At 43.7% G+C, this 25,496-nt stretch overlaps 2 protein-coding genes across 2 annotated transcripts in view; one reads left to right on the forward strand and one right to left on the reverse strand.

Annotated features, from left to right (window-relative positions):
• The window catches only part of LOC129838997 (zinc finger protein 180-like), a 58,540-nt gene extending 44,168 nt beyond the window's left edge, over positions 1-14,372 (reverse strand). The window contains exon 1 of the mRNA XM_055906263.1: positions 13,772-14,372. Within this exon, the coding sequence (XP_055762238.1) occupies positions 13,772-14,132 (361 nt within the window). The 5' untranslated portion in view covers positions 14,133-14,372. The remainder of the gene's footprint in view (positions 1-13,771) is intronic.
• Positions 1-24,941, forward strand: part of LOC129839004 (zinc finger protein OZF-like) — a 96,402-nt gene extending 71,461 nt beyond the window's left edge. The window contains exon 2 of the mRNA XM_055906273.1: positions 24,173-24,941. Within this exon, the coding sequence (XP_055762248.1) occupies positions 24,173-24,186 (14 nt within the window). The 3' untranslated portion in view covers positions 24,187-24,941. The remainder of the gene's footprint in view (positions 1-24,172) is intronic.
• The last annotated feature ends 555 nt before the right edge of the window (positions 24,942-25,496 follow it).

Here is a 25,496-nt window from a genome sequence, read left to right on the forward strand (position 1 = left end):
TCTCTCTAGGTCATGCTAGTAGGCTGTATCTCTCTAGGTCATGCTAGTAGGCTGTATCTCTCTAGGTCATGACAGTAGGCTACAGTAGGTTGTAACTCTCTAGGTCATGCCAGTAGGATACAGTAGTATGTATCTCTGTAGGTCATGTCAGTAGGTTACAGTAGGTTGTAACTCTCTCGGTCAAGCTAGTAGTTTACAGTAGGCTGTATCTCTCTAGGTCATGCCAGTAGGTTCCAGTAGGTTATAACTCTCTAGGTCATGCCCGTAGGATACAGTAGCTTGTACCTCTCTAGGTCATGCCATTAGGATAGAGTAGGTTGTATCTCTCTAGGTCAAGCTAGTAGGTTAAAGGAGGTTGTATCTCTCTAGGTCACGCCAGTAGGCTACAGTAGGTTATAACTCTCTAGGTCATGCCAGTAGGTTACAGTAGGTTGTATCCAAGTGGTTGTATCTCTCTAGGTCATGCCAGTAGGTTCCAGTAGATTGTATCTCTCTTGGTCATGCCCGTAGGATACAGTAGGTTGTACCTCTCTAGGTTATGCCAGTAGGTTACAGTAGGTTGTATCTCTTTAGGTCATGCCAGTAGGCTACAGTAGGTTGTAACTCTCTAGGTCATGTAAGTAGATTACAGTAGGTTGTATCTCTCTCGGTGAAGCTAGTAGGGTATAGTAGGCTGTATCTCTCTAGGTCATGTTAGTAGAATACAGTAGGTTGTATCCAAGTGGTTGTATCTCTCTAGGTCATGCCAGTAGGTTACAGTAGGTGTTATCTCTCCAGGTCATGCCAGTAGGTTACAGTAGGTTGTATCCAAGTGGTTGTATCTCTCTAGGTCATACCAGTAGGCTACAGTAGGTTGTATCTCTCTAGGTCATGCTAGTAGCCTGTATCTCTCTAGGTCAGGCCAGTAGGTAACAGTAGGTTGTATCTCTCTCGGTCAAGCTAGTAGTTTACAGTAGACTGTATCTCTCTAGGTCATGCCAGTAGGTTACAGTAGGTTATAACTCTCTAGGTCATGCCCGTAGGATACAGTAGATTGTATCTCTCTCGGTGAAGCTAGTAGGGTATAGTAGACTGTATCTCACTAGGTCATGTTAGTAGAATACAGTAGGTTGTATCCAAGTGGTTGTATCTCTCTAGGTCATGCCAGTAGGTTACAGTAGGTGTTATCTCTCCAGGTCATGCCAGTAGGCTACAGTAGGTTGTAACTCTCTAGGTCATGTCAGTAGGTTACAGTAGATTGTATCTCTCTCGGTGAAGCTAGTAGGGTATAGTAGGCTGTATCTCTCTAGGTCATGTTAGTAGAATACAGTAGGTTGTATCCAAGTGGTTGTATCTCTCTAGGTCATGCCAGTAGGCTACAGTAGGTTGTAACTCTCTAGGTCAAGCCAGTAGGTTACAGGAGGTTGTATCTCTCTCGGTCAAGCTAGTAGTTTACAGTAGCCTGTATCTCTCTAGGTCATGCCAGTAGGCTACAGTAGGTTGTAACTCTTGGTCATGCACATAGGATACAGAAGGTTGTACCTCTCTAGGTCATGACAGTAGGTTACAGTAGGTTGTATCGCTCTAGGTCATACCAGTAGGTTACAGTAGGTTGTATCTCTCTAGGTCAAGCTAGTAGGTTACAGGAGGTTGTATCCCTCTAGGTCATGCCAGTAGGTTACAGTAGGTTGTATCTCTCTAGGTCATGCCAGTAGGCTACAGTAGGTTGTATCTCTCTCGGTCAAGCTAGTAGTTTACAGTAGACTGTATCTCTCTAGGTCATGCCAGTAGGTTACAGTAGGTTATAACTCTCTAGGTCATGCCCGTAGGATACAGTAGATTGTATCTCTCTCGGTGAAGCAAGTAGGGTATAGTAGACTGTATCTCACTAGGTCATGCCAGTAGGTTACAGTAGGTTGTATCTCTCTAGGTCATGCCAGTAGGCTACAGTAGGTTGTAACTCTCTTGGTCAAGCCAGTAGGTTACAGTAGGTTGTATCTCTCTCGGTCAAGCTAGTAGTTTACAGTAGGCTGTATCTCTCTAGGTCATGCCAGTAGGCTACAGTAGGTTGTAACTCTCTTGGTCATGCACATAGGATACAGAAGGTTGTACCTCTCTAGGTCATGACAGTAGGTTACAGTAGGTTGTATCGCTCTAGGTCATACCAGTAGGTTACAGTAGGTTGTATCTCTCTAGGTCAAGCTAGTAGGTTACAGGAGGTTGTATCCCTCTAGGTCATGCCAGTAGGTTACAGTAGGTTGTATCTCTCTAGGTCATGACAGTAGGCTACAGTAGGTTGTGTCTCTCTAGGTCATGCTAGTAGGCTGTATCTCTCTAGGTCATGACAGTAGGGTACAGTAGGTTGTAACTCTAGGTCATGCCAGTAGGATACAGTAGGTTGTATCTCTCTCGGTCAAGCTAGTAGTTTTGCAGTAGGCTGTATCTCTCTAGGTCATGCCAGTAGGCTACAGTAGGTTATAACTCTCTAGGTCATGCCCGTAGGATACAGTAGCTTGCAACTCTCTAGGTCATGCCAGTAGGATACAGTAGAATGCATCTCTCTAGGTCATGCCAGTACGCTACAGTAGGTTGTATCTCTCTCGGTCATGCCAGTAGGATACAGTAGGTTGTATCCAAGTGGTTGTATCTCTCTAGGTCATGCCAGTAGGTTCCAGTAGATTGTATTTCTCTTGGTCATGCCACAAGGCAAAAGTAGGCTGTATCTCTCTAGGTCATGTCAGTAGGCTACAGTAGGTTGTATCTCTCTAGGTCATGCCAGTAGGCTACAGTAGGTTGTATCTCTCTAGGTCATGCCAGTAGGTTACAGTAGGTTGTATCTCTCTAGGTCATGCCAGTAGGCTACAGTAGGTTGTAACTCTCTAGGTCAAGCCAGTAGGTTACAGTAGGTTGTATCTCTCTCGGTCAAGCTAGTAGTTTACAGTAGGCTGTATCTCTCTCGATCATGCCAGTAGGCTACAGTAGGTTGTAACTCTCTTGGTCATGCACATAGAATACAGTAGGTTGTACCTCTCTAGGTCATGACAGTAGGTTACAGTAGGTTGTATCTCTCTAGGTCATACCAGTAGGTTACAGTAGGTTGTATCTCTCTAGGTCAAGCTAGTAGGTTACAGGAGGTTGTATCCCTCTAGGTCATGCCAGTAGGTTACAGTAGGTTGTATCTCTCTAGGTCATGCCAGTAGGCTACAGTAGGTTGTATCTCTCTAGGTCATGCTAGTAGGCTGTATCTCTCTAGGTCATTCCAGTAGGCTACAGTAGGTTTTAACTCTAGGTCATGCCAGTAGGATACAGTAGGTTGCATCTCCCTAGGTCATGCCAGTAGGCTACAGTAGGTTGTATCTCTCTAGGTCACGCCAGTAGGCAACAGTAGGTTGTAACTCTCTAGGTCATGCCAGTAGGTAACAGTAGGTTGTATCTCTCTCGGTCATGCCAGTAGGATACAGTAGGTTGTATCCAAGTGGTTGTATCTCTCTAGGTCATGCCAGTAGGTAACAGTAGGTTGTAACTCTCTAGGTCAAGCCAGTAGGTAACAGTATGTTGTATCTCTTTCGGTCAAGCTAGTAGTTTACAGTAGGTTATAACTCTCTAGGTCATGCCCGTAGGATACAGTAGCTTGTACCTTTCTAGGTCATGCCAGTAGGTTACAGTAGGTTGTATCCAAGTGGTTGTATCTCTCTAGGTCATGCCAGTAGGTTCCAGTAGATTGTATCTCTCTTGGTCATGCCACAAGGCAAAAGTAGGCTGTATCTCTCTAGGTCATGCCAGTAGGCTACAGTAGGTTGTATCTCTCTAGGTCATGCCAGTAGGCTACAGTAGGTTGTAAATCTCTAGGTCATGCCAGTAGGTTCCAGTAGGTTGTATCTCTTGGTCATGCCACAAGGCAAAAGTAGGCTGTATCTCTCTAGGTCATGCCAGTAGGCTACAGTAGGTTGTAACTCTCTAGGTCAAGCCAGTAGGTTACAGGAGGTTGTATCTCTCTAGGTCATGCCAGTAGGATACAGTAGGTTGTATCTCTCTAGGTCATGCCAGTAGGCTACAGTAGGTTGTATCTCTCTAGGTCATGCCAGTAGACTACAGTAGGTTGTATCTCTCTAGGTCATGCCAGTAGGCTACAGTAGGTTGTATCTCTGTAGGTCATGCCAGTAGGTTACAGTAGGTTGTATCTCTCTAGGTCATGTCAGTAGGCTACAGTAGGTTGTAACTGTTTAGGTCAAGCTAGTAGTTTACAGTAGGCTGTATCTCTCTAGGTAATGCCAGTAGGTTACAGTAGGTTATGACTCTCTAGGTCATGCCCGTAGGATACAGTAGCTTGTACCTCTCTAGGTCATGCCAGTAGGTTCCAGTAGGTTGTATTCTATTGGTTGTATCTCTCTAGGTCATGCCAGTAGGTTCCAGTAGGTTGTATCTCTCTCGGTCATGCCAGTAGGATACAGTAGGTTGTATCCAAGTGGTTGTATCTTTCTAGGTCATGCCAGTAGGTTACAGTAGGTTGTATCTCTCTAGGTCATGCCAGTAGGCTACAGTAGGTTGTTTCTCTCTAGGTCATGCCAGTAGGTTCCAGTAGGTTGTATCTCTCTAGGCCATGCCAGTAGGTTCCAGTAGGTTGTATCTCTTGGTCATGCCACTAGGCTACAGTAGGTTGTAACTCTCTAGGTCAAGCAAGTAGGTTACAGGAGGTTGTATCTCTCTAGGTCATGCCAGTAGGATACAGTAGGTTGTATCTCTCTAGGTCATGCCAGTAGGTTCCAGTAGGTTGTATCTCTCTCGGTCATGCCAGTAGGATACAGTAGGTTGTATCCAAGTGGTTGTATCTTTCTAGGTCATGCCAGTAGGTTACAGTAGGTTGTATCTCTCTAGGTCATGCCAGTAGGCTACAGTAGGTTGTATCTCTCTAGGTCATGCCAGTAGGTTCCAGTAGGTTGTATCTCTCTAGGCCATGCCAGTAGGTTCCAGTAGGTTGTATCTCTTGGTCATGCCACTAGGCTACAGTAGGTTGTAACTCTCTAGGTCAAGCAAGTAGGTTACAGGAGGTTGTATCTCTCTAGGTCATGCCAGTAGGATACAGTAGGTTGTATCTCTCTAGGTCATGCCAGTAGGTTACAGTAGGTTGTATCTCTCTAGGTCATGCTAGTAGGCTGTATCTCTCTAGGTCATGCCAGTAGGATACAGTAGGTTGTAACTCTCTAGGTAATGCCAGTAGGCTCCAGTAGGTTGTATCTCTCTAGGTCAAGTTAGTAGGTTACAGGAGGTTGTATCTCTCTAGGTCAAGCCAGTAGGTTACAGTAGGTTGTATCTCTCTAGGTCATGCTAGTAGGCTGTATCTCTCTAGGTCATGACAGTAGGCTACAGTAGGTTGTAACTCTCTAGGTCAAGCTAGTAGGTTACAAGAGGTTGTATCTCTGTAGGTCATGCCAGTAGGATACAGTAGGTTGTATCTCTCTAGGTCATGCCAGTAGGATACAGTAGGTTGTATCTCTGTAGGTCATGCCAGTAGGTTACAGTAGGTTGTATCTCTCTAGGTCATGCCAGTAGGCTACAGTAGGTTGTATCTCTCTCGGTCAAGCTAGTAGTTTACAGTAGGCTGTATCTCTCTAGGTAATGTTAGTAGAATACAGTAGGTTGTATCCAAGTGGTTGTATCTCTCTAGGTCATGCCAGAAGGTTACAGTAGGTTGTATCTCTCTAGGTCATGCCAGTAGGCTACAGTAGGTTGTAACTCTCTAGGTCAAGCCAGTAGGTTACAGTAGGTTGTATCTCTCTCGGTCAAGCTAGTAGTTTACAGTAGGCTGTATCTCTCTAGGTCATGCCAGTAGGCTACAGTAGGTTGTAACTCTCTTGGTCATGCACATAGGATACAGTAGGCTGTACCTCTAGGTCATGACAGTAGGTTACAGTAGGTTGTATCTCTGTAGGTCATGCCAGTAGGTTACAGTAGGTTAATTCTCTCTAGGTCATGCCAGTAGGCTACAGTAGGTTGTAACTCTCTAGGTCATGCCCGTAGGATACAGTAGCTTATACCTCTCTAGGTCATGTAAGTAGGTTACAGTAGGTTGTATCTCTCTAGGTCATGCCAGTAGGCTACAGTAGGTTGTAACTCTAGGTCATGCCAGTAGTATACAGTAGATTGTATCCAAGTGATTGTATCTCTCTAGGTCATGCCACAAGGCAAAAGTAGGCTGTATCTCTCTAGGTCATGCCAGTAGGATACAGTAGGTTGTATCTCTCTAGGTCATGCCAGTAGGCTACAGTAGGTTGTAACTCTCTAGGTCATGCCAGTAGGCTACAGTAGGTTGTATCCAAGTGGTTGTATCTCTCTAGGTCATGCCAGTAGGTTCCAGTAGGTTGTATCTCTTGGTCATGCCACTAGGCTACAGTAGGCTGTTTCTCTCTAGGTCATGCCAGTAGGCTACAGTAGGTTGTATCCAAGTGGTTGTATCTCTCTAGGTCATGCCAGTAGGTTCCAGTAGGTTGTATCTCTTGGTCATGCCACTAGGCTACAGTAGGTTGTAACTCTCTAGGTCAAGCAAGTAGGTTACAGGAGGTTGTATCTCTAGGTCATGCCAGTAGGATACAGTAGGTTGTATCTCTCTAGGTCATGCCAGCAGGCTACAGTAGGTTGTATCTCTCCAAGTCATACCAGTAGGTTACAGTAGGTTGTATCTCTCTAGGTCATGCTAGTAGGCTGTATCTCTCTAGGTCATGACAGCAGGCTACAGTAGGTTGTAACTCTCTAGGTCAAGCTAGTAGGTTACAAGAGGTTGTATCTCTCTAGGTCATGCCAGTAGGATACAGTAGGTTGTATCTCTGTAGGTCATGCCAGTAGGATACAGTAGGTTGTATCTCTGTAGGTCATGCCAGTAGGTTACAGTAGGTTGTATCTCTCTAGGTCATGCCAGTAGGCTACAGTAGGTTGTAACTCTCTCGGTCAAGCTAGTAGTTTACAGTAGGCTGTATCGCTCTAGGTCATGCCAGTAGGCTACAGTAGGTTGTAACTCTCTAGGTCATGCCCGTAGGATACAGTAGGTTGTACCTCTCTAGGTCATGCCAGTAGGTTACAGTAGGTTGTATCTCTCTAGGTAATGCCAGTAGGCTACAGTAGGTTGTAACTCTCTAGGTCATGTCAGTAGGTTACAGTAGATTGTATCTCTCTCGGTGAAGCTAGTAGGGTATAGTAGGCTGTATCTCTCTAGGTCATGTTAGTAGAATACAGTAGGTTGTATCCAAGTGGTTGTATCTCTCTAGGTCATGACAGTAGGTTACAGTAGGTTGTATCTCTCTAGGTCATGCCAGTAGGCTACAGTAGGTTGTAACTCTCTAGGTCAAGCCAGTAGGTTACAGTAGGTTGTATCTCTCTCGGTCAAGCTAGTAGTTTACAGTAGGCTGTATCTCTCTAGGTCATGCCAGTAGGCTACAGTAGGTTGTAACTCTCTTGGTCATGCACATAGGATACAGTAGGTTGTACCTCTCTAGGTCATGACAGTAGGTTACAGTAGGTTGTATCTCTCTAGGTCATGCCAGTAGGCTACAGTAGGTTGTAACTCTAGGTCATGCCAGTAGGATACAGTAGATTGTATCCAAGTGATTGTATCTCTCTAGGTCATGCCAGTAGGTTCCAGTAGATTGTATCTCTCTTGGTCGTGCAACGTGGCAAAAGTAGGCTGTATCTCTCTAGGTCATGCCAGTAGGATACAGTAGGTTGTATCTCTCTAGGTCATGCCAGTAGGCTACAGTAGGTTGTAACTCTCTAGGTCATGTCAGTAGGTTACAGTAGGTTGTATCTCTCTCCGTCAAGCTAGTAGGTTACAGTAGGCTGTATCTCTCTAGGTCATGCTAGTAGGATACAGTAGGTTGTATCTCTCTCGGTCATGACAGTAGGTTCCAGTAGGTTGTATCTCTCTAGGTCATGCCACTAGGCTACAGTAGGTTGTATCTCTCTAGGTCATGCCAGTAGACTACAGTAGGTTGTATCCAAGTGGTTGTATCTCTCTAGGTCATGCCAGTAGGTTGTATCTCTTGGTCATGCCACTAGGCTACAGTAGGCTGTATCTCTCTAGGTCATGCCAGTAGGCTACAGTAGGTTGTATCCAAGTGGTTGTATCTCTCTAGGTCATGCCAGTAGGTTCCAGTAGGTTGTATCTCTTGGTCATGCCACTAGGCTACAGTAGGTTATAACTCTCTAGGTCAAGCAAGTAGGTTGCAGGAGGTTGTATCTCTCTGGGTCATGCCAGTAGGATACAGTAGGTTGTATCTCTAGGTCATGCCAGCAGGCTATAGTAGGTTGTATCTCTCCAAGTCATACCAGTAGGTTACAGTAGGTTGTATCTCTCTAGGTCATGCTAGTAGGCTGTATCTCTCTAGGTCATGCCAGTAGGATACAGTAGGTTGTAACTCTCTAGGTAATGCCAGTAGGCTGTATCTCTCTAGGTCATGACAGTAGGGTACAGTAGGTTGTAACTCTCTAGGTCAAGCTAGTAGGTTACAAGAGGTTGTATCTCTCTAGGTCATGCCAGTAGAATACAGTAGGTTGTATCTCTGTAGGTCATGCTAGTAGGCTGTATCTCTCTAGGTCAAGTTAATAGGTTACAGGAGGTTGTATCTCTCTAGGTCAAGCCAGTAGGTTACAGTAGGTTGTATCTCTCTAGGTCATGCTAGTAGGCTGTATCTCTCTAGGTCATGACAGTAGGGTACAGTAGGTTGTAACTCTCTAGGTCAAGCTAGTAGGTTACAAGAGGTTGTATCTCTCTAGGTCATGCCAGTAGGATACAGTAGGTTGTATCTCTGTAGGTCATGCTAGTAGGCTGTATCTCTCTAGGTCATTACAGTAGGTTACAGTAGGTTGTATCGCTCTAGGTCATACCAGTAGGTTACAGTAGGTTGTATCTCTCTAGGTCATGCTAGTAGGCTGTATCTCTCTAGGTCATTACAGTAGGTTACAGTAGGTTGTATCGCTCTAGGTCATACCAGTAGGTTACAGTAGGTTGTATCTCTCTAGGTCATGCTAGTAGGCTGTATCTCTCTAGGTCATTACAGTAGGTTACAGTAGGTTGTATCGCTCTAGGTCATACCAGTAGGTTACAGTAGGTTGTATCTCTCTAGGTCATGCTAGTAGGCTGTATCTCTCTAGGTCATTACAGTAGGTTACAGTAGGTTGTATCTCTCTAGGTCATGCCAGTAGGTTACAGTAGGTTATAACTCTCTAGGTCATGCCCGTAGGATACAGTAGATTGTATCTCTCTCGGTGAAGCTAGTAGGGTATAGTAGACTGTATCTCTCTAGGTCATGTTAGTAGAATACAGTAGGTTGTATCTCTCTAGGTCATGCCAGTAGGTTACAGTAGGTTGTATCTCTCTAGGTCATGCCAGTAGGCTACAGTAGGTTGTAACTCTCTAGGTCAAGCCAGTAGGTTACAGTAGGTTGTATCTCTCACGGTCAAGCTAGTAGTTTACAGTAGGCTGTATCTCTCTAGGTCATGCCAGTAGAATACAGTAGGTTGTAACTCTTGGTCATGCACATAGGATACAGAAGGTTGTACCTCTCTAGGTCATGACAGTAGGTTACAGTAGGTTGTATCGCTCTAGGTCATACCAGTAGGTTACAGTAGGTTGTATCTCTCTCGGTCAAGCTAGTAGTTTACAGTAGGCTGTATCTCTCTCGGTCATGCCAGTAGGCTACAGTAGGTTGTAACTCTCTTGGTCATGCACATAGAATACAGTAGGTTGTACCTCTCTAGGTCATGACAGTAGGTTACAGTAGGTTGTATCTCTCTAGGTCATACCAGTAGGTTACAGTAGGTTGTATCTCTCTAGGTCAAGCTAGTAGGTTACAGGAGGTTGTATCCCTCTAGGTCATGCCAGTAGGTTACAGTAGGTTGTATCTCTCTAGGTCATGCCAGTAGGCTACAGTAGGTTGTATCTCTCTAGGTCATGCTAGTAGGCTGTATCTCTCTAGGTCATGACAGTAGGCTACAGTAGGTTGTAACTCTCTAGGTCATGCCAGTAGGATACAGTAGCTTGTACCTCTCTAGGTCATGCAAGTAGGTTACAGTTGATTGTATCTCTCTAGGTCATGCCAGTAGGCTACAGTAGGTTGTAACTCTAGGTCATGCCAGTAGGATACAGTAGGTTGCATCTCCCTAGGTCATGCCAGTAGGCTACAGTAGGTTGTATCTCTCTAGGTCACGCCAGTAGGCTACAGTAGGTTGTAACTCTCTAGGTCATGCCAGTAGGTAACAGTAGGTTGTATCTCTCTCGGTCATGCCAGTAGGATACAGTAGGTTGTATCCAAGTGGTTGTATCTCTCTAGGTCATGCCAGTAGGTTCCAGTAGATTTTATCTCTCTTGGACATGCCAAAGAACAAAAGTAGGCTGTATCTCTCTAGGTCATGCCAGTAGGTTACAGTAGGTTGTATCTCTCTAGGTCATGCCAGTAGGCTACAGTAGGTTGTAACTCTCTAGGTCAAGCCAGTAGGTTACAGTAGGTTGTATCTCTCTCGGTCAAGCTAGTAGTTTACATTAGGCTGTATCTCTCTAGGTCATGCCAGTAGACTACAGTAGGTTGTAACTCTCTTGGCCATGCACATAGGATACAGTAGGTTGTACCTCTCTAGGTCATGCCAGTAGGTTACAGTAGATGGTATCTCTCTAGGTCATGCCAGTAGGCTACAGTAGGTTGTATCTCTCTAGGTCATGCTAGTAGGCTGTATCTCTCTAGGTCATGACAGTAGGGTACAGTAGGTTGTAACTCTAGGTCATGCCAGTAGGATACAGTAGGTTGTATCTCTCTCGGTCAAGCTAGTAGTTTACAGTAGGTTGTATCTCTCTAGGTCATGCCAGTAGGTTACAGTAGGTTATAACTCTCTAGGTTATGCCCGTAGGATACAGTAGCTTGTACCTCTCTAGGTCATGCCAGTAGGTTACAGTAGGTTGTATCTCTCTAGGTCATTCCAGTAGGTTACAGTAGGTTGTATCTCTCTAGGTCATGCCAGTAGGCTACAGTAGGTTGTAACTCTCTAGGTCATGTCAGTAGGTTACAGTAGGTTGTATCTCTCTCGGTGAAGCTAGTAGGGTATAGTAGGCTGTATCTCTCTAGGTCATGTTAGTAGAATACAGTAGGTTGTATCTCTCTCGGTCATGTTAGTAGAATACAGTAGGTTGTATCTCTCTCGGTGAAGCTAGTAGGGTATAGTAGGCTGTATCTCTCTAGGTCATGTTAGTAGAATACAGTAGGCTGTATCTCTCTAGGTCATGTTAGTAGAATACAGTAGGTTGTATCTCTCTCGGTCATGTTAGTAGAATACAGTAGGCTGTATCTCTCTAGGTCAAGCCAGTAGGTAACAGTAGGTTGTAACTCTCTAGGTCATGCCCGTAGGATACAGTAGCTTGTACCTCTCTAGGTCATGCCAGTAGGTTACAGTAGGTTATAACTCTCTAGGTCATGCCAGTAGGCTACAGTAGGTTGTAACTCTAGGTCATGCCAGTAGAATAGAGTAGGTTGCATCTCTCTAGGTCATGCCAGTAGGTTGTATCTCTCTAGGTCACGCCAGTAGGCTACAGTAGGTTGTAACTCTCTAGGTCATGCCAGTAGGTTACAATAGGTTGTATCTCTCTCGGTCATGCCAGTAGGTTCCAGTAGATTGTATCTCTCTTGGTCATGCCACAAGGCAAAAGTAGGCTGTATCTCTCTAGGTCATGCCAGTAGGCTACAGTAGGTTGTATCTCTCTAGGTCATGCCAGTAGGCTACAGTAGGTTGTATCTCTCTAGGTCATGCCAGTAGGTTCCAGTAGGTTGTATCTCTTGGTCATGCCACAAGGCAAAAGTAGGCTGTATCTCTCTAGGTCATGCCAGTAGGCTACAGTAGGTTGTAACTCTCTAGGTCATGCCAGTAGGTTACAGTAGGTTGTATCTCTCTAGGTCATGCCAGTAGACTACAGTCGGTTGTATCTCTCTAGGTCATGCTAGTAGGCTACAGTAGGTTGTATCTCTGTAGGTCATGCCAGTAGGTTACAGTAGGTTGTATCTCTCTAGGTCATGTCAGTAGGCTACAGTAGGTTGTAACTCTCTAGGTCAAGCTAGTAGTTTACAGTAGGCTGTATCTCTCTAGGTAATGCCAGTAGGTTACAGTAGGTTATGACTCTCTAGGTCATGCCCGTAGGATACAGTAGCTTGTACCTCTCTAGGTCATGCCAGTAGGTTACAGTAGGTTGTATCTCTCTAGGTCATGCCAGTAGGTTCCAGTAGGTTGTATTCTATTGGTTGTATCTCTCTAGGTCATGCCAGTAGGTTCCAGTAGGTTGTATCTCTCTCGGTCATGCCAGTAGGATACAGTAGGTTGTATCCAAGTGGTTGTATCTTTCTAGGTCATGCCAGTAGGTTCCAGTAGGTTGTATCTCTATTGGTCATGCCACTAGGCTACAGTAGGTTGTATCTCTCTAGGTCAAGCCAGTAGGTTACAGGAGGTTGTATCTCTCTAGGTCATGCCAGTAGGATACAGTAGGTTGTATCTCTCTAGGTCACGCCGGTAGACTACAGTAGGTTGTAACTCTCTAGGTCTTGCCAGTAGGTTACAGTAGGTTGTATCTCTCTCGGTCATGCCAGTAGGATACAGTAGGTTGTATCCAAGTGGTTGTAGCTCTCTCGGTCATGCCAGTAGGTTCCAGTAGTATCTCAGGCTACAGTAGGTTGTAACTCTCTAGGTCATGCCCGTAGGATACAGTATGTTGTACCTCTCTAGGTCATACCAGTAGGTTACAGTCGGTTGTATCTCTAGGTCATACCAGTAGGCTACAGTAGGCTGTATCTCTCTAGGTCATGCCAGTTGGCTAAAGTAGGTTGTAACTCTCTAGGTCATGCCACTAGGCTACAGTAGGTTGTATCTCTCTAGGTCAAGCCAGTAGGTTACAGGAGGTTGTATCTCTCTAGGTCATGCCAGTAGGATACAGTAGGTTGTATCTCTCTAGGTCACGCCGGTAGACTACAGTAGGTTGTAATTCTCTAGGTCTTGCCAGTAGGTTACAGTAGGTTGTATCTCTCTCGGTCATGCCAGTAGGATACAGTAGGTTTTATCCAAGTGGAAACAATTATCAACCCAATGCGGAAAGTGTCGAATTTGGTCAACAACAAAATTAATGGCTTATTTGCTACGTGAGGTTTCCTTGATCTAAATGAACTTTCGTAAAGCTTAAGTCATGTGGACACGTGGACATGCCGACAACTGATTAAAACACTATAGGAGTTGTCTCCAGATCGCTATGCATATTCATGCTAGTAGCTTAGCATTTCTCTCCATTGAATACAGGCGGTTGACGACAACAACCCTCATAGAATATAAACAATAGATTACAATAATAAGATGTATCCACCAATCCAAAAACAGGATAGGCAAGAGAAAGACAACCCGCAGTGCCGCTTTTGGACAAATGCTCCCCTTTTTAGGGCAGAGAGACATCTTGTCAGTATATCCATAATCTTTGGTGTAGCCAACCCAACTCTCACATGGCACTATTGGGGGGCCCGGTGTGTAGTAAAACATCACTACATGAAAATCACTACATGCCGTGCCCGTGCCCCCCAGTCTGCGTTCAGCAGATAGACCCTTCTCAAATATATATGTTAAGTCACTTTTTGGAAACGGAATGTAGAAAACAAGGGGTAGCTTGTTCTCTACATCGTCTGATTCTACACATATCAGTCATCATCCCAGGGCCCTCCGTTGAAGAGGTATTGAGGAGCAAACTGCGAATATCCAAAGTTAAAAACAAATTTAAGGCGGAACTTACTGGTGTTAATCAGATCTCCTATCTCCATCTCTTCATCTTCCAATGTGACAGTAATCTCCCCTTCTTTCTTCACTCCAAAAACGACATCCTCTTTCTCCTCTTCTTTTACTGTAACAACCTCCTCTTTCACTCTTAACGCTTCTTCCTCTTCTTTCACTGAAACGTCTTTCTCTTCTTCTTTCACTGAAACGTCTTTCTCTTCTTCTTTCACGGTAACAGCCTCACCCTCTTCTTCTTGTTTTACTGTAACGTCCTCCTCTTCCTTCTCCTCTTTCACGACAACGTTCAGCCCCAGAGGTTCTTTCTCCGTCCAGCAGACCACCTCTTCTTCAGCAGGAGGAGAGTAGTTTAGGGAGCTCATGTTCGGGGATGTTAGCTAGCTATCATTAGCGACAAGGCTAGTGCTAACTTAACCAGCCAGCTACAATAGCTGACTAATAAAAAGTAACGTAATATTCAATTAAATAGGTTAACAAGTAGATACGACAGACGTGTGTCTAAAACACAGTAGCTAATATACGCCGAAAGCGTATAAATAGCTTGAATCTTTCGGCTATGTTGGCTAACAAGCTACGGAGGTGGATGACGAGCTGTTTATGAAGAACCGTCCACTAGATTATACGTCACGCTAGCAGCATATTCTGAAAGACGCACATCGCCGTCTGCTGACTGGAGTGGAAAACGCAGTTGAGGATCATATTATATATATTATTTCAGACAAATATTATTTTAAATGGTTTTAATTAAATAATACTATTATATTGAGACATACAAAGACCTGAATGTGTTGATTGATTAGTGCGAATAAAAAATGTTTACTACAGCACATGTAAGGCAGTTTCATTAAGTCAAACAACATCTAAGTAGCTAGCTACTGTAGGTCTATACTGTTCCTACAAGGTGTAACAATACATCATGTAGATGTATATAATGAACAGACTAGGTCTATACTGCTCCTACATGGTGTAACAATACATCATGTAGATGTATACTACCGTTCAACAGTTTGGGGTCACTTAGAAATGTCCTTGTTTTTGAAAGAAAAGCACATTTTTTGTAAACAGTGTGCAGGCCTTCTTGTTCTTTAACAAAGCTTTTGTAAACAGTGTTTTTGCATGCAGCAATTCAACCATGAAGGCCTGATTCACGTAGTCTATGAACAGTTGATGTGTAGATGTGTCTGTTACTTGAACTATGTGAAGCATTTATTTGGGCTGCATTCTGAGTTGCAGTTAACTCTAATAAACGTATCTTCTGCAGCAGAGGTAACTCTGGGTCTTCCTTTCCTGTGGCAATCCTCATGAGTCACCCATACCTTGTCACAACACACCTGATTGGCTCAAACACATTAAGGAAAGAAATTCCACAAATTAACATTTCACTAGGCACACCTGTTAATTAAAAATAATTCCAGGTGACTACCTCATGAAGCCGGTTGAGAAAATGTCAAGTGTGCAAAGCTGTCATCAAGGCAAAGGGTGACTGCTTTGAAATCTCAAAGTTACTACATGATTCCATGTGTTATTTCATAGTTTTGATGTCTTCACTTGTCACACTATTCTAAAGTTGAACCCAGAAGCAGACCAGGAGAGTAAGACGAAGGTGAGTATTTATTTACAAGTTTGAATGTAGTGATAGAAAAATCCAAGTGACGGAGCGGGCAGCGGAGGTGAGTTAATGGGATTGAATAGGCAGATCCAATGAAGTAACTGAAGTCACCGACGACCAGGCAGGGATGAGATGAGTGTTCCAGGTGAATGACTGTAGACAGAAAAAACAGAGGCGAGTTCAAGGCAAGCAAAACGTACAAAACAACAAACCAAACTCTATCAAACTGGAGGCTGATACACTGGCACAACATACTGTTCATGGCTAACGATCCTGCAGGGAATGGATGTCAGGTCAGAGCTTATGAAGTGGAGGGATGATGATCAGGACCAGGTGTGCAGATAGCTGATGGGATACAGGTGCAGGTACTCAGAGATACAGGGTGCGTTCCAGGACACCGGAAAAAACACTCCAGGACAGAACACAGGCAAAAACAAACTCAGGAAGCGGGATTCGTGACATCACTATTATTTTACAATGAAGAAAATAGTCAAAATAAAACCCTTGAATGAGTAAGAGTGTCCAAATTTTGACTGATACTGTATGTAAATGTGATGTTTCAGTTGTTGTTTTTGTTACATTTGCAAACATTTCTAAAAACCTGTTTTTTCTTTGTCATTATTGGGTATTGTGTGTAGATTGATGAGGGAAAAAATCTATTTAATCCATTTTAGAACAACGTAACAAAATGTGTAAAAAGTGAAGGGGTCTGAATACTTTCCAAATGCACTGTATATATTGGGGCAGTACTTAGTGACATCACTTCCTGAAACAGGAGGTACAAATATATTACATAGGTTCACAATATCAACATTCAATGTATCAAAATATATGACCAAGCTGGAAGTGGAAACGCCAGCCCAGCCACAATCCTAGAGGTTCACTGATGATCAACCTCCTCCTTCACATCTGACTCCTGATGATAAACCTCCTCCTTCACATCTGACTCCTGATGATCAACCTCCTCCTTCACATCTGACTCCAGTGATCAGTCCAGAGCATCTTCTTTTTTGGGGGATCCCGATGGACGACGTCATCCAATAGGCCGTCATCACCACCACCACCCACAAGTTAATTGTCATTCAGGTTATTAATGGGAAGAGCATTAGCAATATGTCTTGTCTGGTAATTTGTCTCGTTCAATGGATTTACATTGACAGGTGCACAGGGAGAAACCCCATTAATTAAAACTCAGTTGATCTTAAACTGTGAAACACTTTTGGAAGTCGTTATCAAAGTCCGTTGCCTGTGATGTTGGGACAAATTATAGTCCCTTATTATACAAGAGACAAAATCCACAAATTCTACAGCACAACGGCAGAGTCATGTCTTAAGGGTAAAACTAACAATGACTCAATAATCATTCTGGGAATGTTATGACATCATAAAGTATGGGTGGAGTTAGAAAGTTGGCTGTCAGAAGTACAGTTATACAATGTAAAATTACTTTTAATCTGTCTGTCTGTATATTTCAAGGCATGGCATATGAGGATGCAATAAGATACCCGATGGTTGGACGATACTTTTCTCATCAATCGTCTTCAATACTATTCTTAAAACCTGGAAATCAACCAATCCTCCGCTGTTAACTCAATGGAAAGGTCAAATTCTTTATTATCTAAAAATGTAAAGTCCTTGGGCGACGGAGAGAAATAACATGGCGGAGATTGATGCTGGGGATGGGGGTGTGTCAGTGGCGACCCGTCATTCAGGGCAGAGCCCCAGAATTTGTGCATGTTATTTTGGTATTAATAAGTGTCGCAAATCAGTTTACAAACAATGTAAAAAATAATATATATCATTGAGTTAATAAATTTGCATACACACGTGGTAACTTTCTTGTTTTCTTGAGTATTGCAGCTCCAAATTGCAGGTGTTTCAGCCTAGCTCAGTGCTTTCTCTGGTGGTGGGGCGAGCCTGCAAAAAAATAGGAGTATTGCGCTGTAATTGGCTCAGTGTTCTGTCACTCATGGGGACAATACGTTGTGGTGAAGTTCATGTCCTTAGTAAAGGTAGATATCCAAAATGTCAGCCCTTTGGGTCCTGCCATAGAGTTATATTACAAGTGGCCTTCCAAGAAGGCTCAAGGTCATTGGCCACAGAAAAAAGGATGTCAAATCACATTATATGTACAGTAGTTTTGATTGGATTGATCATGTTAACATCTTACTGCAAGTGTTGTGTGCGTAGTGTCTTGCTGGCATGCATCTAAAAAATGTTGAGGAGGCCCCACCAAGATTTACATGCTAAAATCGCCACTGGGGTGTGTTCTAGTGGGTCTGGGCAGGTGTGATGTAGTTAATGGAGATGGAGGTGTGTTCTAGTGGGTCTGGGCAGGTGTGATGTAGTTAATGGAGATGGAGGTGTGTTCTAGTCAGACTGGGCAGGTGTGATGTAGTCAATGGAGATGGAGGTGTGTTCTAGTGGGTCTGGGCAGGTGTGATGTAGTTAATGGAGATGGGGGTGTGTTCTAGTGGGTCTGGGCAGGTGTGATGTAGTCAATGGAGATGGAGGTGTGTTCTAGTGGGTCTGGGCAGGTGTGATGTAGTTAACTACCTACATCACACCTGCCCAGACCCACTAGAACACACCCCCATCTCCATTAACTACATCACACCTGCCCAGACCCACTAGAACACACCATCTCCATTAATGTTTGTATGGGGTTGTAATTTGTATGTGTATGTTTATAAAATATCAAATTAAATTTATGTTTTAAGTCCCAATGCAAAGTTACACCTTAATACATAAAACCAATCAGAATGCCAAAGAATGCCAAAGTCAGGTGTGAAGTAATATGGAGGACCAGCCTATTACTTATGATGTAAACTACAACAGAAATAACTTCAAAAGTAGAACTTCAAATTAAACTAATCGTTTGCACTCGTGACTTGAGTGATTGAAGTAAACCAACGTTTTGGAAATACATAACGCCATCTAACATAATACCAAAGAATGTTAGCTATATGCAGTTATCTTAGCAAGCCAGCTAACATTAGCTATTTAGTCAACTAGCTATGGTCAGCGAGCTGGAGCCCAACTACCGGAGACCAGTTAGAACCCAACTAACAAAACCCAACTAAAACATAACTGCAGATCAAAAGAGACATACAGAATGATGTCAGGGAAAATCCCCAAAATCCAAAATATAAAGATTACAGGTGTCAGTCAGCTAGCGCGCTAGCAGTAAGCTAAGGTTGTAAAAGTTACAAAACTCCCATAGTCTACTTCACAGAGAACATGCTGAAAAGTAGTGATGGGGAAACAAAGCTTCCTGATGCATTGAAACTTTCCAGCCAATTGTGTCAAAAATAGGTTCATTACTCAAGGCTTTGAGCGAAACAGAATTTAGAACAGCCAAATTATTATAGATGACGTCCCACATCGTAGCAGCGTAGCTTTCATGTCTTCTACTAAACCACTGGCCTTGATCGAGAGCATCAAATCCATGTTGTACTGTGGGTAAATTGACTGGCTAACTGATTTATAAATAATAATGAGTAGTTATTTATGATGTATAGTGATTTGTAAATCAGTCAGTTTGCAGTCGCCTGCAGTGTCGAACAAGCCCAATACCAAACCAATCAAACCAATCAAGCCAAATTCCCAATCTGGCCCTCAAACCATCACGGTCACCTAATAATCCCCAGTTTACAATTGGCTCATTCATCTTTCTGTAACAATTCCCCAGGTCGTTTCTGTAAATGAGAACGTGTTCTCAGTCAACTTACCTGGTAAAATAACGGATAAATATATATATTTTTTAAACATATTAACAATTGACCATTTCCAATGAACCAAACTAATTTGACTTCACCTACCTCTTTCTCTATGGCAATAGTTAGTCAGATAGGGTGTAAATGAGACCCTGTGGTCTCATCAAACACAAACATCACCTGCAAGTCAACATCACCTGCAAGTCAACCTTTGAATCTGCAGACGTTGAATCTGCAGACGTGTTGCTGTGCGTTTTGTTGCTGTGCGTTTTGCTGCCAACTTTACTTTACTTTGCAAGCTGACAACTTTACGTTTTTTGTTTTGTTTCTGTTTTTAATTACCGTTTATATTTTTAGTTTTTCCATCGCAACTTTTTTCCCTCATTCAACTTTTTCACTCCGGACGCTTTATCTGGACATGGTTCGTCAACACCTTCAACAGCCGAAGCTAAGTAGTAACATTAACATGATGTCTTCTAATTGCAGTCGCTGTACTCATAATATACAGGAGAACGATCGCCTTACGGCGAAAATAGCTGTGCTGCAAGCCCAGCTTCAGACGCAATCGTTAGGCAAGGGTAATTTCAGTGTAGGAAAGGAAGAAACAGCGTCTGTGCCACCAGTAAGTACAGATAGTAACGTTAGTATAAATCCCCCCGCACAGTCCCCGCAGCCGGACAACTTTCTCATGGCTTCTGGAGGGAAATGCTGTTGGAATGCTCAACCAGTGTCGCTCATTCAGCCGACAGAAACTTTCAACCGGTTTTCCCCATTATGTAGCGAGTCGGAGTCTGAGTCTGAGTCTTCTCTTGTCTCTACTCCTCCCGTTACGGGGTCTGAGACGCCGAAGGCTCCCACCATTAGCTCTGACAAATTGAAAACCCTAGTCATTGGCGACTCCATTACCCGCAGTATTAGACTTAAAACGAATCACCCAGCGATCATACACTGTTTACCAGGGGGCAGGGCTACCGACGTTAAGGCTAATCTTAAGATGGTGCTGGCTAAAGCTAAATCTGGCGAGTGTAGAGAGTATAGAGATATTGTTATCCACGTCGGCACCAACGATGTTAGGATGAAACAGTCAGAGGTCACCAAGTGCAACATAGCTTCAGCGTGTAAATCAGCTAGAAAGATGTGTCGGCATCGAGTAATTGTCTCTGGCCCCCTCCCAGTTAGGGGGAGTGACGAGCTCTACAGCAGAGTCTCAGCACTCAATCGCTGGTTGAAAACTGTTTTCTGCCCCTCCCAAAAGATAGAATTTGTAGATAATTGGCCCTCTTTCTGGAACTCACCCACAAACAGGACCAAGCCTGACCTGCTGAGGAGTGACGGACTCCATCCTACCTGGAGGGGTGCTCTCATCTTATCTACCAACATAGATAGGGCTCTAACTCCTTTAGCCCCACAATGAAATAGGGTGCAGGCCAGGCAGCAGGCTGTTAGCCAACCTGCCAGCTTAGTGGAGTCTGCCAATAGCACAGTCAGTGTAGTCAGCTCAGCCATACCCATTGAGACTGTGTCTGTGCCTCGACCTAGGTTGGGCAAAACTAAACATGGCGGTGTTCGCCTTAGCAATCTTATTAGGATAAAGACCTCCTCCATTCCTGCCATTATTGAAAGAGATTGTGATACCTCACATCTCAAAATAGGGTTACTTAATGTTAGATCCCTCACTTCAAAGGCGGTCATAGTCAATGAACTAATCACTGATCATAATCTTGATGTGATTGGCCTGACTGAAACATGGCTTAAGCCTGATGAATTTACTGTGTTAAATGAGGCCTCACCTCCTGGTTACACTAGTGACCATATCCCCCGTGCATCCCGCAAAGGTGGAGGTGTTGCTAACATTTACGATAGCAAATTTCAATTTACAAAAAAAAAAATGGTGTTTTCGTCTTTTGAGCTTCTAGTCATGAAATCTATGCAGCCTACTCAATCACTTTTTATAGCTACTGTTTACAGGCCTCCTGGGCCATATACAGCGTTCCACTCTGAGTTTCCTGAATTCCTATCAGACCTTGTAGTCATAGCAGATCATATTCTAATTTTTGGTGATTTTAATATTCACATGAAGAAGTCCACAGACCCACTCCAAAAGTCTTTCGGAGCCATCATCGACTCAGTGGGTTTTGTCCAACATGTCTCTGGACCTACTCACTGCCACAGTCATACTCTGGACCTAGTTTTGTCCCATGGAATAAATGTTGTAGATCTTAATGTTTTTCCACATAATCCTGGACTATCGGACCACCATTTTATTACGTTTGCAATCGCAACAAATAATCTGCTCAGACCCCAACCAAGGAGCATCAAAAGTCGTGCTATAAATTCTCAGACAACACAAAAATTCCTTGATGCCCTTCCAGACTCCTTCTGCCTACCCAAGGACGTCAGAGGACAAAAATCAGTTAACCACTTAACTGAGGAACTCAATTTAACCTTGCGCAATACCCTAGATGCAGTTGCACCCCTAAAAACGAAAAACATTTGTCATAAGAAACTAGCTCCCTGGTATACAGAAAATACCCGAGCTTTGAAGCAAGCTTCCAGGAAATTGGAACGGAAATGGCGCCACACCAAACTGTAAGTCTTCCGACTAGCTTGGAAAGACAGTACCGTGCAGTACCGAAGAGCCCTCACTGCTGCTCGATCATCCTACTTTTCCAACTTAATCGAGGAAAATAAGAACAATCCAAAATTTCTTTTTGATACTGTTGCAAAGCTAACTAAAAAGCAGCATTCCCCAAGAGAGGATGGCTTTCACTTCAGCAGTAATAAATTCATGAACTTTGAGGAAAAGATCATGACCATTAGAAAGCAAATTACGGACTCCTCTTTGAATCTGCGTATTCCTCCAGGGCTTAGCTGTCCTGGATCTGCACAGCTCTGCCAGGGCCTGGGATCGGGAGAGACACTTAAGTGTTTTAGTACTATATCTCTTGACACAATGATGAAAATAATCATGGCCTCTAAAACTTCAAGCTGCATACTGGATCCTATTCCTACTAAACTGCTGAAGGAGCTGCTTCCTGTGCTTGGCCCTCCTATGTTGAACATAATAAACAGCTCTCTATCCACCGGATGTGTACCAAACTCACTAAAAGTGGCAGTGATAAAGCCTCTCTTGAAAAAGCCAAACCTTGACCCGGAAAATATAAAAAACTATCGGCCTATATCGAATCTTCCATTCCTCTCAAAAATTTTAGAAAAAGCTGTTGCGCAGCAACTCACTGCATTTCTGAAGACAAACAATGTATACGAAATGCTTCAGTCTGGTTTTAGACCCCATCATAGCACTGAGACTGCACTTGTGAAGGTGGTAAATGACCTTTTAATGGCGTCAGACCGAGGCTCTGCATCTGTCCTCGTGCTACTAGACCTTAGTGCTGCCTTTGACACCATCGATCACCACATTCTTTTGGAGAGACTGGAAACCCAAATTGGTCTACACGGACAAGTTCTGGCCTGGTTTAGATCTTACCTGTCGGAAAGATATCAGTTTGTCTCTGTGAATGGTCTGTCCTCTGACAAATCAACTGTACATTTCGGTGTTCCTCAAGGTTCCGTTTTAGGACCACTATTTTCACTATATATTTTACCTCTTGGGGATGTTATTCGAAAACATAATGTTAACTTTCACTGCTATGCGGATGACACACAGCTGTACATTTCAATGAAACATGGTGAAGCCCCAAAATTGCCCTCGCTAGAAGCCTGTGTTTCAGACATAAGGAAGTGGATGGCTGAAAACTTTCTACTTTTAAACTCGGACAAAACAGAGATGCTTGTTCTAGGTCCCAAGAAACAAAGAGATCTTCTGTTAAATCTGACAATTCATCTTGATGGTTGTAAAGTCGTCTCAAATAAAACTGTGAAGGACCTCGGCGTTACTCTTAACCCTGATCTCTCTTTTGACGAACATATCAAGACTGTTTCAAGGACAGCTTTTTTCCATCTACGTAACATTGCAAAAATCAGAAATCTTCTGTCCAAAAATGATGCAGAAAAATTAATCCATGCATTTGTTACTTCTAGGTTAGACTACTGCAATGCTCTACTTTCCGGCTACCCGGATAAAGCACTAAATAAACTTCAGTTAGTGCTAAATACGGCTGCTAGAATCCTGACTAGAACCAAGAAATTTGATCATATTACTCCAGTGCTAGCTTCCCTACACTGGCTTCCTGTTAAGGCAAGGGCTGATTTCAAGGTTTTACTGTTAACCTATAAAGCGTTACATGGGCTTGCTCCTACCTATCTTTCCGAGTTGGTCCTGCCGTACATACCAATACGTACGCTACGGTCACAAGACGCAGGCCTCCTAATTGTCCCTAAAATTTCTAAGCAAACAGCGGGAGGCAGGGCTTTCTCCTATAGATCTCCATTTTTAAGGAACAGTCTGCCTACCCATGTGAGAGACGCAGACTCGGTCTCAACCTTTAAGTCTTTACTGAAGACTTATCTCTTCAGTAGGTCATATGATTGAGTGTAGTCTGGCCCAGGAGTGTGAAGGTGAACGGAAAGGCTCTGGAGCAACGAACCGCCCTTGCTGTCTCTGCCGGGCCGGTTCCCCTCTCTCCACTGGGATTCTCTGCCTCTAACCCTGTTACTGGGGCTGAGTCACTGGCTTGCTGGTGCTCTTTCATGCCGTCCCTAGGAGGGGTGCGTCACTTGAGTGGGTTGAGTTACTGACGTGAACTTCCTGTCTGGGTTGGCGCCCCCCCTTGGTTGTGCTGTGGTGGAGACCTTTGTGGGCTATACTCGGCCTTGTCTCAGGATTGTAAGTTGGTGGTTGAGGATATCCCTCTAGTGGTGTGGGGGCTGTGCTTTGGCAGAGTGGGTGGGGTTATATCCTTCCTGTTTGGCCCTGTCCGGGGGTTTCTTCGGATGGGGCCACAGTGTCTCCTGACCGCTCCTGTCTCAGCCTCCAGTATTTATGCTGCAGTAGTTTATGTGTCGGGGGGCTAGGGTCAGTTGGTTATACCTGGAGTACTTCTCCTGTCTTATCCAGTGTCCTGTGTGAATTCAAGTATGCTCTCTCTAATTCTCTCGTTCTCTCTTTCTCTTTGAGAACCTGAGCCCTAGGACCATACGTCAGGACTACCGGGCATGCTGACACCTTGCTGTCCCCAGTCCGCCCGGCCTTGCTGCTATTCCAGTTTCAACTGTTCTGCCTGCGGTTACGAAACCCCTACCTGTCCCAGACCTGCTGTTTTCAACTCTTAATGATCGGCTATGAAAAGCCAACTGAGATTTATTCCTGATTATTATTTGACCATGCTTGTCATTTATGAACACTTTGAAAATCTTGGCTCTCTCTAATTTTCTCCTTCTCTCTTTCTTTCTCTCGGAGGACCTGGGCCCTAGGACCATGCGTCGGGACTGCCGCCCGTGGTGACTCCTTGCTGTCCCCAGTCCGCCTGGCCTTGCTGCTATTCCAGTTTCAGCTGTTCTGCCTGCGGTTATGGAACCGCCACCTGTCCCAGACCTGTTGTTTTTCAACTCTTAATGATCAGCTATGAAAAGCCAACTGAAAATTATTCATGATTATTATTTGACCATGCTTGTCACTTATGAACATTTTTGAACATCTTGGCATAGTTCTGTTATAATCTCCACCCGGCACAGCCAGAAGAGGACTGGCCACCCCTCATAGCCTGGTTCCTCTCTAGGTTTCTTCCTAGGTTTTGGCCTTTCTAGGGAGTTTTTTCCTAGCCACCGTGCTTCTTCACCTGCATTACTAGCTGTTTGGGGTTTTAGGCTGGGTTTCTGTACAGCACTTCGAGATATCAGCTGATGTACGAAGGGCTATATAAAATAAAATTGATTGATTGATTGAATCAGGTGGTTGTTTGACGAAATTAAGCTTCAGATGTCATTGATGACGTGCTGCTGTTAAAGTGATACAGGCATCAGCACACTGCTCTGAATGATTGGTTAGTGATTTGGACGCATGGCTCATAGCTCCGGTATCAAACGTAACATATCGACAAGTTGACAAAATATCAAATTAACCTGGAAAATTACTCAATGTCCCCCTCTTGTGGCGAAGAAGTATAATACACCTAAACTAACAAAACCGGGCAAATAAACTGGCTGGTGTTCATGAGTTTATAAAACATATACTTTATACATTTGTCATAAATTACCTGCATTGATGGGACACACAGTGTGGATGAATGATCAGTAGTCGACAGGGTAAAAATAGCACTCCTAAAGAACATGCATTTTCCAGTTAGATACCAACTTGAAAGAGGGAACTTTAGCATAAAACCCACATGGAAAACTGAGATTCGGCAAATAACATATAAAGAGGCTTATTTGACGCCAAACCAACAACAGTAGTTACTAAAACATAAATTGCTAATGTACGATGTAAAAGTATACTATTATAG

This window comes from Salvelinus fontinalis, chromosome 40 (assembly GCF_029448725.1).
Source record: "Salvelinus fontinalis isolate EN_2023a chromosome 40, ASM2944872v1, whole genome shotgun sequence".
Taxonomy (NCBI): domain Eukaryota; kingdom Metazoa; phylum Chordata; class Actinopteri; order Salmoniformes; family Salmonidae; genus Salvelinus; species Salvelinus fontinalis.